Raw genomic sequence first — 15,812 nt, 5'->3', positions numbered from 1 at the left:
ACGATCAGCCCCGTTTATGAGTCGCACGACCAGCCCCGTTTACGAGTCGCACAACCAGCCCTGTGTACGAGTCGCACGACCAGCCCTGTGTACGAGTCGCACGACCAGCCCCATTTACGAGTCACACGACCAGCCCGTATTCGAGTCGCATGACCAGCCCCATTTACAAGTCACACGACCAGCCCTGTGTACGAGTCGCACGACCAGCCCCATTTACGAGTCACACGACCAGCCCGTATTCGAGTCGCATGACCAGCCCCATTTACAAGTCGCACGACTAGCCCCGTTTACGAGTCGCACGACCAGCCCGCTTTATGACTCGCACGACCAGCCGCATTTGAGTCGCACGACCAGCCGCGTTTGAGTCGCACGACCAGCCACGTTTGAGTTGCACGACCAGCCGCGTTTACGAGTCGCACGACCAGCCCTGTGTACGAGTCGCACGACCAGCCCCGTTTACGAGTCGCACGACCAGCCCCGTTTACGAGTCGCACGACCAGCCCCGTTTACGAGTCGCACGACCAGCCCCGTTTACGAGTCGCACGACCAGCCCCGTTTACGAGTCGCACGACCAGCCCCGTTTACGAGTCGCACGACCAGCCCCGTTTACGAGTCGCACGACCAGCCCCGTTTACGAGTCGCACGACCAGCCCCGTTTACGAGTCGCACGACCAGCCCCGTTTACGAGTCGCACGACCAGCCCCGTTTACGAGTCGCACGACCAGCCCCGGTTACGAGTCGCACGACCAGCCCCGGTTACGAGTCGCACGACCAGCCGCGTTTCAGTTGCACGACCAGCCCCGTTTACGAGTCGCACGACCAGCCCCGTTTACGAGTCGCACGACCAGCCCCGTTTATGAGTCGCATGACCAGCCCCGTTTGAGTCGCACGACCAGCCCCGTTTCCGAGTCGCATGACCAGCCCTGTGTACGAGTCGCATGACCAGCCCCTTATGAACAGCCCTGCACGACCAATCCCGCATGACCAGTCTTGTTTCCAGTAGCGCGACCAGCAACATACGAGTCGCACGACCAGCTCCATGTACGAGTTGCACGACCAGCCCCATATACAAGTCGCACAACCACATCCATATACGAGTCGCATGACCAGTGCCGTATACGAGTCGCACGACCACCTCCATATACTAGTCGCACGACCACCTCCATATACGAGTCGCATGACCAGTGCCGTATACGAGTCGTACGACCAGCTTCATATACGAGTCGCACGATCAGTCCCGTATACGAGTCACGACCAGGTCCATATACGAGTCGCACGACCACCTCCATATACTAGTCGCACGACCACCTCCATATACGAGTCGCACGACCACCTCCATATACGAGTCGCACGACCACCTCCATATACTAGTCGCACGACCACCTCCATATACTAGTCGCACGACCACCTCCATATACTAGTCGCACGACCACCTCCATATACTAGTCGCACGACCACCTCCATATACTAGTCGCACGACCACCTCCATATACTAGTCGCACGACCACCTCCATATACGAGTCGCATGACCAGTGCCGTATACGAGTCGCACGACCAGCTTCATATATGAGTCGCACGATCAGTCCCGTATACGAGTCACACGACCAGGTCCATATACGAGTCGCACGACCACCTCCATATACTAGTCGCACGATCACCTCCATATACGAGTCGCATGACCAGTGCCGTATACGAGTCGTACGACCAGCTTCATATACGAGTCGCACGATCAGTCCCGTATACGAGTCGCACGACCACCTCCATATACGAGTCGCACGACCAGTCCCGTATGAACAGCTCTGCACGACAAACTCTGCACACCGATTCGTATCACCTGGGTCTGGTCTAGCATACCCTCGCAAAACATTGCCTATGTCCAGTTCAGCGAACTCAGAGCAGGTACGCTTCCGTGTGCTCATGGGGGGGGGGGGGGTGAGTCGGGGTGAGTATGGGGTAATTCGAGCACTGAGTAATTAATGTCGATCGTTTCTCACTTACACGTGACTTTTTCATCAATATCAAATACTTGTATTTATAAATTACATAATATGTGTATCCACCCCGTACATCTCATAATATATATTAGTATTACACGATTATCGGGATATTATGAATTGTACTTCGTCTTTAACCGTTTGTTCTCGCCCGAATAACAGTTTATTGTATTTTTAAGTGTTAACATTTGTCCGAAAAGCATGGATGATGATTATCGACGAGACAGTTATGGACGGACTTATGACGTTTTTTTTTTTAAATATTATAATAGACAGTAAACAATTGAGGGCATTGAATCGTAAACGTTTTGCATGCGACAGTCGCACGCGATTGTCGCACGAAATACAATGAACCCTTCGAACGGATGTTGTTGTAAACATTTTAACGCCAATGAGCAGGCGATGCGATGCGATGCGATGCGATGCGATGCGATGCGATGCGATGCGATGCGATGCGAGTCAGTTTGACTTCCACTGGAACCTTTAAATGATCGCGAACGACGTTGCGTGAAATCCGCGGGTCCACTCGGGCCGAGTTCCACCCTTGGACGTGAATCGAATCCTGTAAACAAGAAAAGGACGTTTGGGAAAACGGGAAAGGAGGGGTGGGAGGAGGGGAACGTTTATAAAATGGGTGGTGGTTGGATCCCCCCCCCCACATCCCCCACCCCACACCCCACGACCCGCGCAGTTTCACAACGAACATCCCGTTTTGCAAGGAGCCCTTTCCTAACGGTCACCGAGGTGGTTTGGGGAGGGGGTTGAGGTTGGAGGGAGGGGGGAAGGGTGACGGACGATCCATGTTGTCTCTATACACTGTCTATACGGGAGAGGCTCGAACAGGGGGGGACGGACGTTTACACAACATGTATATAGTTTACACTGTAAATATAAGATCATTTGTATATAAAAAAATAATAATAAATAAATGACGTCATATTATCGAGTTATTGATTATGTGTAATTTACATTTCCCTTCATTCGAGTTACTATGTTGAGTTTAATTATAATTTACAGGTTGTAGTAAAAACCGACTGTGGTTGTTTGTAACTTGACGCCCGATTTCGACTTTCGATTCGTTCCGCAGTTCCCATTGAACGAAACGTATTTATCGATTAGTTAATTATTAAACATCTGATGGGGAAAAAATATTTAATTCAATATAATTCTTTATTTTATTTTTCCTAACCGCGTTTAAAAAAAAAAAAAAAAAAAAAAAAAATTATAGCGACAACCCGATTGTCCCGTAACGACCATTCGATGTGCGTTTAACGATCATCGGTGTGGAACGGGAGCGAAGCGTTAGGCGGTGACGTCACGCGATTATACGTTGGAACAGCACGTTGATGAGATTAATAATGACGAGCCTTGCTCAGGGAGAGAGGCAATGCAACTCACCTGATAAAGCACACCTGGTTTGTTGTTGTTGTTGTTGTAGTTGACACCTTGACACATCCTGCGATAATATAATCGATAAAAAAAGATGTCAATTATGATGTAATATTTTGTTGTAGTCGTGACGTCATTCCAATGCTCCGATGACGAATCACGTCTGGACGTTCACTCGATGACGTACGTTGAGCGTGATGACGTGCACTGGACCGGTTTGTTATCAGGGTTACAAGATATTTAATTTTATTTCTTCCTCGAGGATTTGTATTCCAAGCAGGTGTGTGTACCTGTCCTATAACCTCATGCAAATGGTGTTCGGGTCATTCATGCACGTTCGTGACGTCACGCCCGCGAGGGACGGGCACGAGCTCGTCCGTCCAAGGGGATGGAGATGACCCCCGGAGCGATTGTTGGCTGTAAAAGCGGAGAGTCCGAGAGCAAGCAGTCGAGCTATACGTATTCCCAGTTTCCGTTGTCGAGGTAAGGGATACCTGTGAAGGTGTAAGGGACGCGTCATGTTGGACATTTGCAGGTACCCACGAACGGTTGCGAGGTGTATTATTTTATTGATGAATGTTTGCAATATTTGTAAATTTGTTGTAATTTTACTCCGAAACGATGTCTCGTTTATACGACAGCGCGGGGTGGGTGGATGTGTCCTACTAATTATTGTCGGATTGGTGTTTCGAGGAAGTTGAAGGTGTTGCGTCACGAAAATGCTCCGTCCCTCGGATGGAATATTAAGCCGGATGTCCCCACCGCCGGCATTATCCCGTGGACGTTCAAGATCCCAGGGTGTATTTCCTAACTGCTCCCTGAAAAATTGTTTTTTTATTATTTATTTATTTATTTATTTATTTCCAAATTACTGCTGCCACCTTCGTTCGAAACGTCAGTCCTGTCCATCCGGTTCGTGAAAGACTTTGTCCCAAAAAAAAGATCGTTCCCCTCGGTCAAGCACACAACAAGGTGGGGGAATAACTCGGGCCGTTCAGAGAACGTGTACGTACGTCATGTCGACTTCGCTGTGTGCGGTGTGACGCAACATCGCAATAATCTGACGTTGGTACCAAAATTTCAGGACGAAAGCGCAATTATTGTGCGAAAGAAACATTTTCTTCCACGAATGAGTTCTCTCCGTCTTAATTTTTTTTTTTTTCCCTGCCGAGGTATTCTTAAAATGTTGCGTCACTCGTGGAACGCTGTCGCCTGCGATTCAGGAATCTGCTGTTCTCTTGCAATGTTGCATTTGATGCCAACATGGGAGGCGGGCAATCGAGGCTGCAATTGTGACGATTATTGCCGAAAGGCGCCTCAATGAGGCATCGTGCGTCGATAACGTACGTTTTGTGTTGAAAGTGTAAGTTCGTGCACGTACAAGTGTCAGACGTACGTATACGTATGTACGTTGGTGTCTCCTGTACGGCTGGCTCAACCGTGTGTTGTGCACGAAAAGTTCGAACTTGCACGGGGTACGTACAGTTGGGGTTATAGTGGGAATGCGATGGAATAAGAGGAGCGGGATGGGTCTTTGTGGGTATGTACGGCATATTGGGCCAAGACTCCTTCAATCCGCGTGCGATGGGGGTGGAGCACAAGCATCGAGGCTCCGCCTTCTTTCCGTGACGCGATTGGTTGAGCCGCAGGGCAGAGTGGAGCCAAGCGCGGCCCCGACAGCGTCCGCGGCCAGATTGTTCAGCCCGACGCGGCGCTTGGGCTCAGCGGACGTGTTTGGTGGCGAGACGAGGATTCCTGACTCCGGTGCAAGAGGGAGGGGTGAGGGGGGAGGGAACGCGCTGGGGGGGCTGGGCCGCGTGCTGCGTCCTCCGCGTTACTCACGAACACAAGGTGAGAAAGAAGAGCGCGATCATTTTAAAATTCGCATCTTTATAAGAATTAACCGTCGTAAAGTTGCAGATACTTTTCTTGTTTGAGCGGTTGCGTTTGGTGGTCGAAGTGCACGAACTGCAGTGGGGTGTGGAAAGAAACGACCTGGTAGGGTCATGTTGGTGGAGGGTTTTGGGGGTGGTGGTGGTGGTGGTGGTGGTGGTAAGGGGGGGAGTTACTTCGAGGCAAAAAACGAAGAATCCAATTTTGTTGTTGCTCTTGGTCTTGGACCAAAGATTATTTATGTGGTGGTGTGTGCATGACAAGGAAGATGGTGAGATCTAATGGAGGTGTGCGTGGTTCAGGCCCATGATGGAGGTCGGCTCTGAGCAGCCACGCTGGCTCGCACACCCATCCGTTCTGAACGGGCAGCACCCCATGGAGGCGCACCATCCAGGTTTGAGTCATGGGTATCCCGAGCCATCGCAGCTTTTGCCTCCCGAGGAGGTAGACGTATTCTTCAACCACCTGGATGCGCAGGGGAACCCATACTACACCACAAACCCGGCGCATGCACGCGCCGTGCATGGCTACAGACAGCACGGTAAACCAAGTCGCGAACTGCGCCCGGTATTGTTCGTTATAATAGAGAACTGTATTGTATCACATTGATCTGAGTCTCATGGTGGAGCTTGCACATGACGTAAATCACATGCAGGACAAAGACATTGGGAGACACCAATGCACTTTAATGTGAATTACAAGGACATTAGTAGACTATGGATGATTGCATTATGGTATGAGGGATTTTAATCCTGGTTCCCAGCATGGTGAGCTTTCGGTTCAGGTGAGAATGCTGAACAGGTGGACTTGGGATGTTAAATTATGAGAAACGAGCGAGAACACACAGAGAGAGCGAGCGTCGTTGGTTTTCAAATTTGAGAGGCTGTGCGTCCGCCGGTTGCCAGATGCTATCTGTGGCTGTCACCTTGCGATGAGTTCGGGCGGTTCATCGCCTCGGAGACAGTAACTCACCGTGGAGCCACACACCTCCAGCCAGTTTCGCCACCAGGCATCTCTCTGGCGTCCCAGAATAATTTATTGTGCGGCCTGACAGCTGCACGGCAAGGCATCCGTCTACACTTGTTTCTATCAGCACTACTGTTAATAAAATTCCCCTAACCCTTAATGTAGGGCTTCGATGTGCACACTCCGTGCACTTACATTCCGTAGCTGTATTTGCAGGTGCGCAGATGTGCCGGCCACACATTCTTCCCGGGCACGCTGGCCTGCCCTGGTTGGATAGTGGAAAAGCTCTGGGGGCACATGGGCCCACCGCGTGGAGTATGCCACCATTTGCCAAAGCACCTCTGCATCCTCATCCGGGTACTTTGGGTGCTTACAGCCCTGCGGGCGCTACCCCCGCTCACAGCGCCCCGCACCTGTTTGCCTTCCCCCCGACACCACCCAAGGATTCTGCTTCACCGGAGGCTCAGGGCGCATCTGGCCCCGCGGGGGCAGCAAACAATGGTCGGCAGGCACTCGGAGCGCTAAGTGGACAGCAGCCTCAAGGACTGGCACAGACGTCTGTCCCGCATCAGGGTAGTGATGACGGTGAGAAGGAACTTGGAGGCGGGAAGGGAGGCCCTTTTTCTTTGGCTGAGGGCATGAAGCTCGAGAACTGCAGCCCTGCACGCAGTGGGGCTGATATTCCTGGGGCTACACACCACCCCATCCCCATGTACCCACCGTACCTGGGGCATGGACACGTAGAGTACGGGGGACCTCTGTACTCGCATGGTGGGCTGCTCGCTGGAGCTGCAGCCAGCTTTGCACCAAAACCGCGGAGCAAGTCCCGTTGTTCGGCAGGTAAGCAATGCATGGCTGTCGTGCACCATCGTGACGTATAGCACTTCCACCTTCCATCCATATCCCCATCTCTGCATCGCTGTCATTTGTACATTTTGCATCCAAATATGTTTGGTGGACAAATTCCACGATGCAGAGCCTCGCGCGGATATTTTCCGCTGGTTCTTTTTGTTTTTGTTTTGTGAAATACTATTCAGAATGCAAGTTCCTACTCGGTGCTTAATGTCAATCTTCGTGCACATAGTTATTCCACGTATGGCTGTTTATTCCCGCTGATACCCGTACTTGCCCGTCGTTGATCTTAATTTCGATTCCACAGCTCTAGTCGTGAAATAAAACACATTTTGATTGTTGTTATTTTGAAGAACAAAGCAATTCTCACGAACTGTTTCAATCGAGTTAGGTTTTCGAGTCTGCATGAACCGAATTATCAATCTGGAAAGGACGAGGGTGTGGGAGCGTGAGAGGGTTTGGGGGGGGGGGGGGACGAAGACTAAGACGAAGACATGTGGATTGAATATTTATCGTTCAGGATTAACAAACAAAGTGACATCTCATCAATCCAACTTTGTTCTCTATCTCTTCTATCTCTATTTTGCCTCTCAAGCCAATTAAAACTGTTGAGCTCTCCGCTGGACCATCCCCTGCCTCCCCCTCAGTACTCATACCCACTTTGTTGCGATTGGGCTCCAAAAACGGTTTGTTTGTTTGTTTCTCTGCAGATGTGATAGCATAACAGGGCAGCGATCAGGCGCTGATATCGGGTCGTTGGCCAGCCTTCTCAACCATTGGCTGAGGGTAGCCAGTGGCTGAGATGCGAAGCACCGATATTGCGGTTAGGTCTCAGAAAAGCATCGGTACCGCACGGTGCTCATGTAATGGGGCTGCACAATTTGGGGGAAATACCGCACACAAGGACTTTGAGAGAAAGAGAAAGGTGTCTTACCCAAATCCACCCCCCCCTCCCTACACGTCCTCCACATTTCATTTGAAGGATGCAAGGCCACAATTCCACTCGAATATCCCGAATATTGTTTTTGAATTAAATGTTCTCGTTCTTTCGCATTTCCAGGGAGGCCTGTATCGCATTCATCTTCTACTGTAGGAAGCATCTGTTTTCTTTTTAATCACTCCACGGCACATTAAAGCAACTTCTACTTGCAAAACTTTTAGTGCAAGTGTACGAGAGTTTCAATATTGGATGAATCTGAAGATTTTTAAACACTTTTATACCGACTATTGCTCGAGAAAGAAAAGGAAGTCAATCGAACAATTGCAATCCAACGTTTGTTTTATGATGTTTTCCTGAAGGTTTTTCTTTTCGTTTTACACTACTGTCCGGTTTTATTTGTATTAATGTAGTTTGATTATAGATGAAATGTGTCATCCGTTTAGGCCTAGATGTGGGTCCTCACGGCACCTGCTTCGTTGCCGGGCACGAGTTGATCTCCCTTATTAGAGAGGTAGCTCGGAGGCCTTGGCTTGTGTCACCACCACCAATAAATTGCGCATTTCTGTCGGCAGTAACTGCCGTGCCTTTTCCACCCTTAGCCGAGGGCCGCGAGTGCGTTAACTGTGGGGCCACCTCGACACCGCTCTGGAGACGCGATGGCACAGGACACTACCTTTGCAACGCGTGTGGGCTCTATCATAAGATGAACGGACAGAACCGGCCTCTCATCAAGCCTAAACGACGTCTGGTAAGTGCCGAGGAGCTTCCGTGAGCGCGACATTTCCTGTGCATCCTGGTGGGAGTGTACCCTTTTCTTTAATTGTGCACATGGAGAATGTATGTATGTATTTATTTATTTATTCATTCTTTAAACTCAGATCCCTAAATACTGGATTCATGGAATTACCTCCAACTTCGATGTCACGACAAAACGTCCATTCACAACAAATCCCACAATCGTCTTTTGCAAACGATGATTCGGGTAAAGTAAGCAACGAAATAAGTAAAATAATCTGAATAAATTGATAAACGATTCTGTGAAATGTTAAAAAAGTAAATATATATACATATATATATATATATATATATATATATATATATATATATATATATATATATATATATATATATATATATATATACGATACTGAAGATCCAACAGACAATTATACTTCTATTTCTCTCATTATTACAGTGTCAGTCATTTGATTCCAAGTGGCAGTGCAATACCTTTGTGCGAGTTGTTTTTTAACCTGGCTATCCCCATGGCTTGCACTTGTGGACAAAAGGGTTCCATACTTTCCTTTGAAAGAGTAGACCACGTGTCAACAATAAAAATGTCTTCACGAGCTAATCAGTGCGGATTGGTTCCATGCGTGAAAGAAGTCAAACCTTCTGGATCTGTTCGAGGATCTGAAATGGTGCTTTGCTGAAATTGATCAGGAAATGTATTTAAATAATTCAAATTCTGGAGGATTACACTTTTGCTCTTCTGGATTAAAGGTTATATCCACATTCCTTTGTTGTCGTGAAGCTTGTCTGGCATTACGTTGCCTGGATTCCAACCAGCAGCCACAGCTTTTAATGACTTTTTTTTTTTTTGTCGATGACCTGTCCGTTCAGGCAAGCAGGCAGAGGAGAGCGCAAAGTGAGAAGCTGGCTTGGGAACTTCTAATCCTCGCTAAATGGCCTTTCCGCTGTTTTCTTTTACTGCCATAGCCCCGACGTCTTCAAAGAAATATTTTGTTCATAATGGTCCCTCGGCAATTAGGCTGATTAAAAGCATAGCCTTACCAGCCCAGTGTGCACAAAAATATGCCATTTTCAAGCTACTTGGACTCCAATCCATGGGTCACTTGAAGGTCTGTCTGTCTGCCCGTCCGTTTCTTTCCTTCTCCCCCTCTGCTTGGGTCGCTCTTTCGACTAAACATCCCGGATGATCGTGTCAACTTACTTGGCCTCTGATTATCAGTTAGACAGATTTTTTTTCTGTCCTTCTTTCTTTCTTTCTTTCTTTTTTTCTTTCTCCTGCCTCCGGTCGTTTACTTTTCCCTCCTCTTGAGGCGGAAATCTGATGGCAAGAGATAAGAGGCGCCTGAAAGCTCCGTATCCTGCCCTCCGCGCCCCCTGGCCTGGTGCCCCCATCGTCCTGTCCACCCTATGCACCCTCCCTCCAAGCCAATAGCTGCACTTCAGAGCCACTTCAGACTCAACCATGCACTACCTACTGACACTATTCATCAATCTCTTACCATCGCATTCTTGTCGAGCAACCGATTGAAGTTTTGTTTGTTCGTCGCAGACTCCACGTGTGTGCACTTTCCTCAATAAGCAGCTTAATCCTCTAAATAGTGATGCTTATAATCCAAGTATTGACTGTGTTTAATTAATCATCGTAGAAAATGAAAATGCAAAATATGTTATTTGATTTATTTATTTATTTATTTATTTATTTATTTTTGATTTTGATGTCTTGTTTGTCCTGGGAGTAGGATTGATCGAACATGCACATGGATAAAGGGTGAAGTGGTAGGTTTGAGTAAACTCAGGTGAGTAAATGAACTGACTGGCCACGTGTCGTTTACCGTGCAGTCGGCAGCGCGACGTGCGGGAACATCCTGCGCAAATTGCCAAACTACTATCACAACGCTCTGGAGAAGAAATGCCAATGGAGATCCTGTGTGCAATGCTTGTGGACTCTACTTCAAACTACATAATGTGAGTGTAAACGCACAAGAGGAAAATTGGTGAGGAGAGGGGGAATGGTATTAACATAGCTACAAGATGTATACTCAAGCTCTATGTCTGTCTCTGTCTCTGTTTCTTTGCATAACTCTGCAATCCACTCGCACACCTGTGCAGGTTTCAAAGCACCACTCCACTAAATAAATATTTTCCTTGAAACATCCACATTGGGTTCATCAAAGGAATCTCCTCGTAATTAAAGAATGTAAATTACATCGGCAATTCAAGAAAGGAATGCAGTTTTGTTTCTAAGAAGGAAAACTTTCAACCCAGTAAATTAATAATACAGGATTCGAGTGATGGCAAAATTGAAGTCTATTTATTTCACAAAATTTGATGGAAAACGAAGTGAAAGAACAATTTTTTTTTTTTTTAATAAATACATTTTTTTCATCCCCTTTGATTGACGATTGAGAATTGTTTGCCAACAACTACAACAGAGAGTTGAAAATGCATTTTGAAATTTTTTTTATAAAACCTTGTTTTGTGCCAACGTATTTCTGAACAACTCGGTGGGGCACATTCAAAAAGTTCTCAAAAAAAAAAAACGTTCCTCGCAGTATAGTTAAAGAGAGGCCGACTATAGACGTACTCATGTATGGATACATAATTGGTAAACAATTTTTAAAAAATAAATTCCTTGCTCATGATTATTTTCATATTGAAAGGAAATGACGGTTGTTTTTGGACGACTGTAAATATCCATTTTGGATGTCCCTCATACATTACGGACAAGCACGCAGAAATCCGCATTGAGTGTGAAAGAAATTGGTATTTACGCATCCAAGACAACATGACACATGGCATTCCCACTTGGATCATGGAACATGCTCTATACAGAGCGTCGGTTTTACCGTAGCGATTTCTTGGCTGGGGTTACAATCCTGGTCGGGTCGCCACTCCAACACAGGAAGTCAGAGCCGGAATTTGGAATTTGTTCAGGGCGTCAGCGATAGTTCGCCTACTCCTCGCGAAGGACATCATGATATCTTATCGTCCACCAACTAATGCCGGCAGACAGGACGCCAAGTTTAACGTCCATCCCAGGGATGGTACACATATTGATGAATCCCCCTGCCTGTGAAACACCAGGATGACAGTTTAAAGCTGGGTTGAGATTTGAACCCAGTCTAGACAGGTGAGAGACAAGTGTGTGTGCATATCTCTCTGCCATCCTGCTAGCTCTATTCCCACTTGGTAGACCATAAATAAACCAATGGATGTAATCAGCAGAACATTAATCAAGGCACGCTAACGGCTATAGGGAGCAAGATGACGTTTTGGACATGAACCCCCTCGTTGGAGCAAAAGAGCTTGCAAATCGGTGGTGAACATCACTAGCTTCCACGGTTACGTGTAGCTTTCCATCAATAAACACCGGCAGGCACTGATCGTTCGGAGAAGCAAAGCACAAAACAATCTTACCAAATCCACAGTGCTTGCGACTTACTCGCTTCTGGCCTCTGCAGATTCTTCACTCATTTTTGGCATCGATGCCACTCAAAAAAAGTGTCACTTCGACATTTAAGTTCAAGGTATCGATCATAACTCGACGCTATTCTTTATCATAAAAGATGGTACTTTTTTTTTTTCCCCAAAGTTGCACACTACACATGTCATTTATGGCAAGGATAAATATGGATCCACCATTTGCAAGTACGTATCCACAAACGCCATTGATTGGTGTGTGTTGTTCAAACTAGCTTCTCATCAATCATTCAAGCTTTTATCCACAAGAACCCCTCCATTTCTTCGTTTCAGGAAAAGATTACCTCAATTCAATGATTGCAACCTCTCATTCAAAAAAAAAATCAGACGTTTTAATCCTTTACTTATGTGCTCGGCAATGGTTCTATCACCAGAGGCAAAGCAAGGACGTTGAAATGAGTGGAGAGGCGGAGATCCGTGTTTCATTAAAAAAAAAAAATGTATGTATATATATATATATATATATATATATATATATATATATATATATATATATATATATATATATATATATATATATATATATATATATATATAATGTTTAAAACACCTGGCCAACACCAGAAGTGTGTATTTGTATAATTGGAGATCCCTGGCCATAATCCTTGGAGAAAATGTTTGAAACTATTTTTAATATGAGGCGTCATCATTGAATTTAGGTATAATTGCACTTTTCCTGAAATGAGGAAAAGGATAGGTTCCTGCAAACTTCCCTAGTTCCTCCTCCCCCCCCCCCTTCTTCCAACCTCCACAACCTCCCTTCCTTCCCTCCTGACTCTCTTCTCTCAGATCTGCTTCTGTTAACCTTTACGATATTTATCCTTTACTTAGCACTGTTTGAGCACCCTTTATATGTACAACTGAAGGGATCGATGCAATGTGATAAAGAATAACTAGTGTGACGTAGTGAAATGGGGGTTAGTTCCTGCGCCCCGTTTCTTGCATTCAGCTGGAAACCCGTTGATGGAAAGTTGCCATGCGGCAGGTCAACCGGCCGATGACCATGAAGAAAGAGGGAATTCAGACGCGCAATCGCAAGATGTCAAACAAGTCCAAGAAAAGCCGCAAGGGACCGGAGATGCTGGATGGAGACTTCAGCAAATCGATGCACGACAAGGTCCCGGCTTTCAGCGCAGCAGCCCTTGCCGGACCAATGGGCCCACTGAGCCATCACCACCATCACCATCACCTGGGCCACTACTCTGGCCACATGCTCCCAACCCCGACACCCATGCATCCGTCCACCGGCCTCTCTTTTGCTCCGGCCCACCACTCCAACATGGTGACGGCCATGTGTTAGGGTAACCAACGACAGCTTCTTTCGGTCATTCATCTCCTTCAGTATTCCTAACTCACTATGTACCTTTCTAACCTTCCTTGTTCCTTTCCATTTAAGACCATGTAAGAGACAGTTTGCCAAAACCTTTGGCACACCGCAAGGACACTCGCCATCCTGGCTTTGTGGCCAAAGGCAGAGCTTAGAACATGAAATGTTGCCATTAAGATGATCCCTCGCCAGGAGTTTGCATACATGGGACATTTTCGTTCCGTATTTTTTACCGACAAAACATGCATGGACTCGCCATTTTGCTTGACGAAAAGGCAAGAATTTGCCGCCATTTTCTCGTCCCGCTGCCATCCTGAGCCCTATTACTGGGATGCAAGCTAAAAGCTGCAAGCCAAGATGAGCTGAGGATGAAAACGGTAACTGTGTGTGCGTTGCAGCTCATTTGTGTACATAAAGGTAAGCTGTTGTCTCTCCAGGCAAGACGAGGTGGAAAATGATCTAAGGTACCCATCCTGTGATGTATAAAAGATGATTTTTTTTTTCACTTTGAGGCATAAATCTCTCTTTTTAAAAAAAAAAAATCTCGATAGAAATTCATGTCATGTTCTCAATGAGCGAACCAGGAGGTGTAGAATTACTGCGATTAAAAAAAAAAAAAAACACAAAACATCGAAATGTTCTTACCCTTAAGGTGTGTACTGTGAGTGTGTGTTCAGATCATTTTGTGTACGATTCAAGCATAGATGCTCAAGTAACTTTGCACCGACGAAGACCAAACGTTATTCTAGATTGTTGCCATTTAAACCTCTCGTGAATTATTCTTCTTTTGCCTGAACAACTTTTTCTTTTATTATTAGCTTATTTTTTATTTTTTTTTATTTTATTTTTTTTTGTCATCGTTCTTTTGTAAAAATTGGCTTCACAAAAAAAAAAAATCTCGGCCAATTAAAATTGGCTCATCCAATTATTTGCCCATCGTGGAATTCTCGTGTTGCTCATGCCTAAAGAAAATCAACAGGCGCAAAATCAGGAGCAGGCCTATAAGTGATCGAAGAACCATTCATTGTTTTTGACACAACATATTCAGAAAAGTGAAGGAACATGCGGTACAAGGACTTGGTTCCTCTTGAATAAGCGCAAAATAGCCGTTTGTTGATGAAAAAGGAAAAGATGTATAAAGGTCATTTGCATTATGTTTCAGCAGCGACGGATCAATGGATGATTTTGTGTGGGGCCTTTTGTACTCGATTTGAGGGATGGAATTGAAACGGCCTTGTTATCCTGCCTTTTTAATCTTTCTTTTTGTACAAACCCTGAGCCATTACTGCAAAGTTTTGCCATTTTAGTATTTTACCGACCTTTGTAACCGTGAGCTTTGTGTTTCTATCGGCTAACAGCCATATAGCTTATATTCACACTATTCTTTCATGCTTGGTTGAGCCAAAACGTATTTGTGTGATGACTGTATGAAGGCGTAGTCTCCCAAAGTTATTTTGCCAGCGTCTTCCCATTGAAGTTTTTTTTTTTTGATTGTGACGTCACTTCCTGCCTCCCACCAGGGATGGAAATTGGGCGAGAGTTGAAGAGTTAGGGGATGAGCGTGTTTGGGAATGTGGGAGGGAGGGGGGGAGGCGGTGTTCTCGCGTGCAATACACGTCCGTGTAGATCAGGCAAAGTAAGGAAACGCGCTCAGTTAACTTATTTGTACCACTGCCTAACAATGAATTCTGTTCTTTTCTTCTTTTTTTTTCCATTTTCTAATGCAGTATTTGAATTGTTCCTGTGCTTAATTTCTAGTGAAGATAAATTATTGTCAATACGTATACAAACCGTTGTTTATATATTTGCCGAGTAAATCTTAAGTTGATGCTATTATAATACAAGCTATGTTGTCTCTGCTTAAATAAAACATTGAAACCAAAATTCTTGGGACAAATTTATCTGAGAAACAGGGGGGGGTCTCTCTCCCGTTCGTGAAGCACAAGGAGTTTTTTTTCTGATTTAAAATGCTGTTTAATTAAGCCGTCGCCGCCGTTGCTCACGTATTAATCATTCGGAGAAACTTTTTTAAAAGTAAAATGTTTGATCCAAAGTTTAAAATTACCCACTTTTCAGCACTCGCTGTGATTTGCACATACTGATGCTTAAAAAAAAAGTGCATGATTTTTCTCACATTTAATAATCTTGTATTTTGTGGCTTTTTCTTGTGGCTACAAAAGTTGATTTCCTGACAAACATGTTTTTTTTTTTTTGTTTG

General features: G+C 45.8%; 1 protein-coding gene across 13 annotated transcripts in view; it reads left to right on the top strand.

Moving 5' to 3' along the window:
• GATA2 (GATA binding protein 2) overlaps positions 1-15,478 on the top strand; it is a 35,410-nt gene extending 19,932 nt beyond the window's left edge. Inside the window, exons 1-6 of one of the 13 annotated variants that reach the window (XM_085851148.1) lie at positions 3,717-3,866; positions 5,579-5,817; positions 6,447-7,082; positions 8,607-8,782; positions 10,627-10,752; positions 13,253-15,478. In XM_085851148.1, coding sequence (XP_085707274.1) covers positions 3,772-3,866; positions 5,579-5,817; positions 6,447-7,082; positions 8,607-8,782; positions 10,627-10,752; positions 13,253-13,567 — 1,587 coding nt within the window. In that variant the 5' untranslated portion in view covers positions 3,717-3,771 and the 3' untranslated portion in view covers positions 13,568-15,478. The other 12 variants (XM_085851149.1, XM_085851150.1, XM_085851151.1 and 9 more) reach the window with 12 other exon arrangements.
• The last annotated feature ends 334 nt before the right edge of the window (positions 15,479-15,812 follow it).

Source organism: Eptatretus burgeri, chromosome 13, assembly GCF_056783735.1.
Source record: "Eptatretus burgeri isolate ZD-2024b chromosome 13, Ebu_testis_v1, whole genome shotgun sequence".
Classification (NCBI taxonomy): Eukaryota; Metazoa; Chordata; class Myxini; order Myxiniformes; family Myxinidae; genus Eptatretus; species Eptatretus burgeri.
The sequence above is the reverse complement of the archived record's forward strand: the minus strand, read 5'-3'. Positions and strand labels throughout refer to the sequence as shown.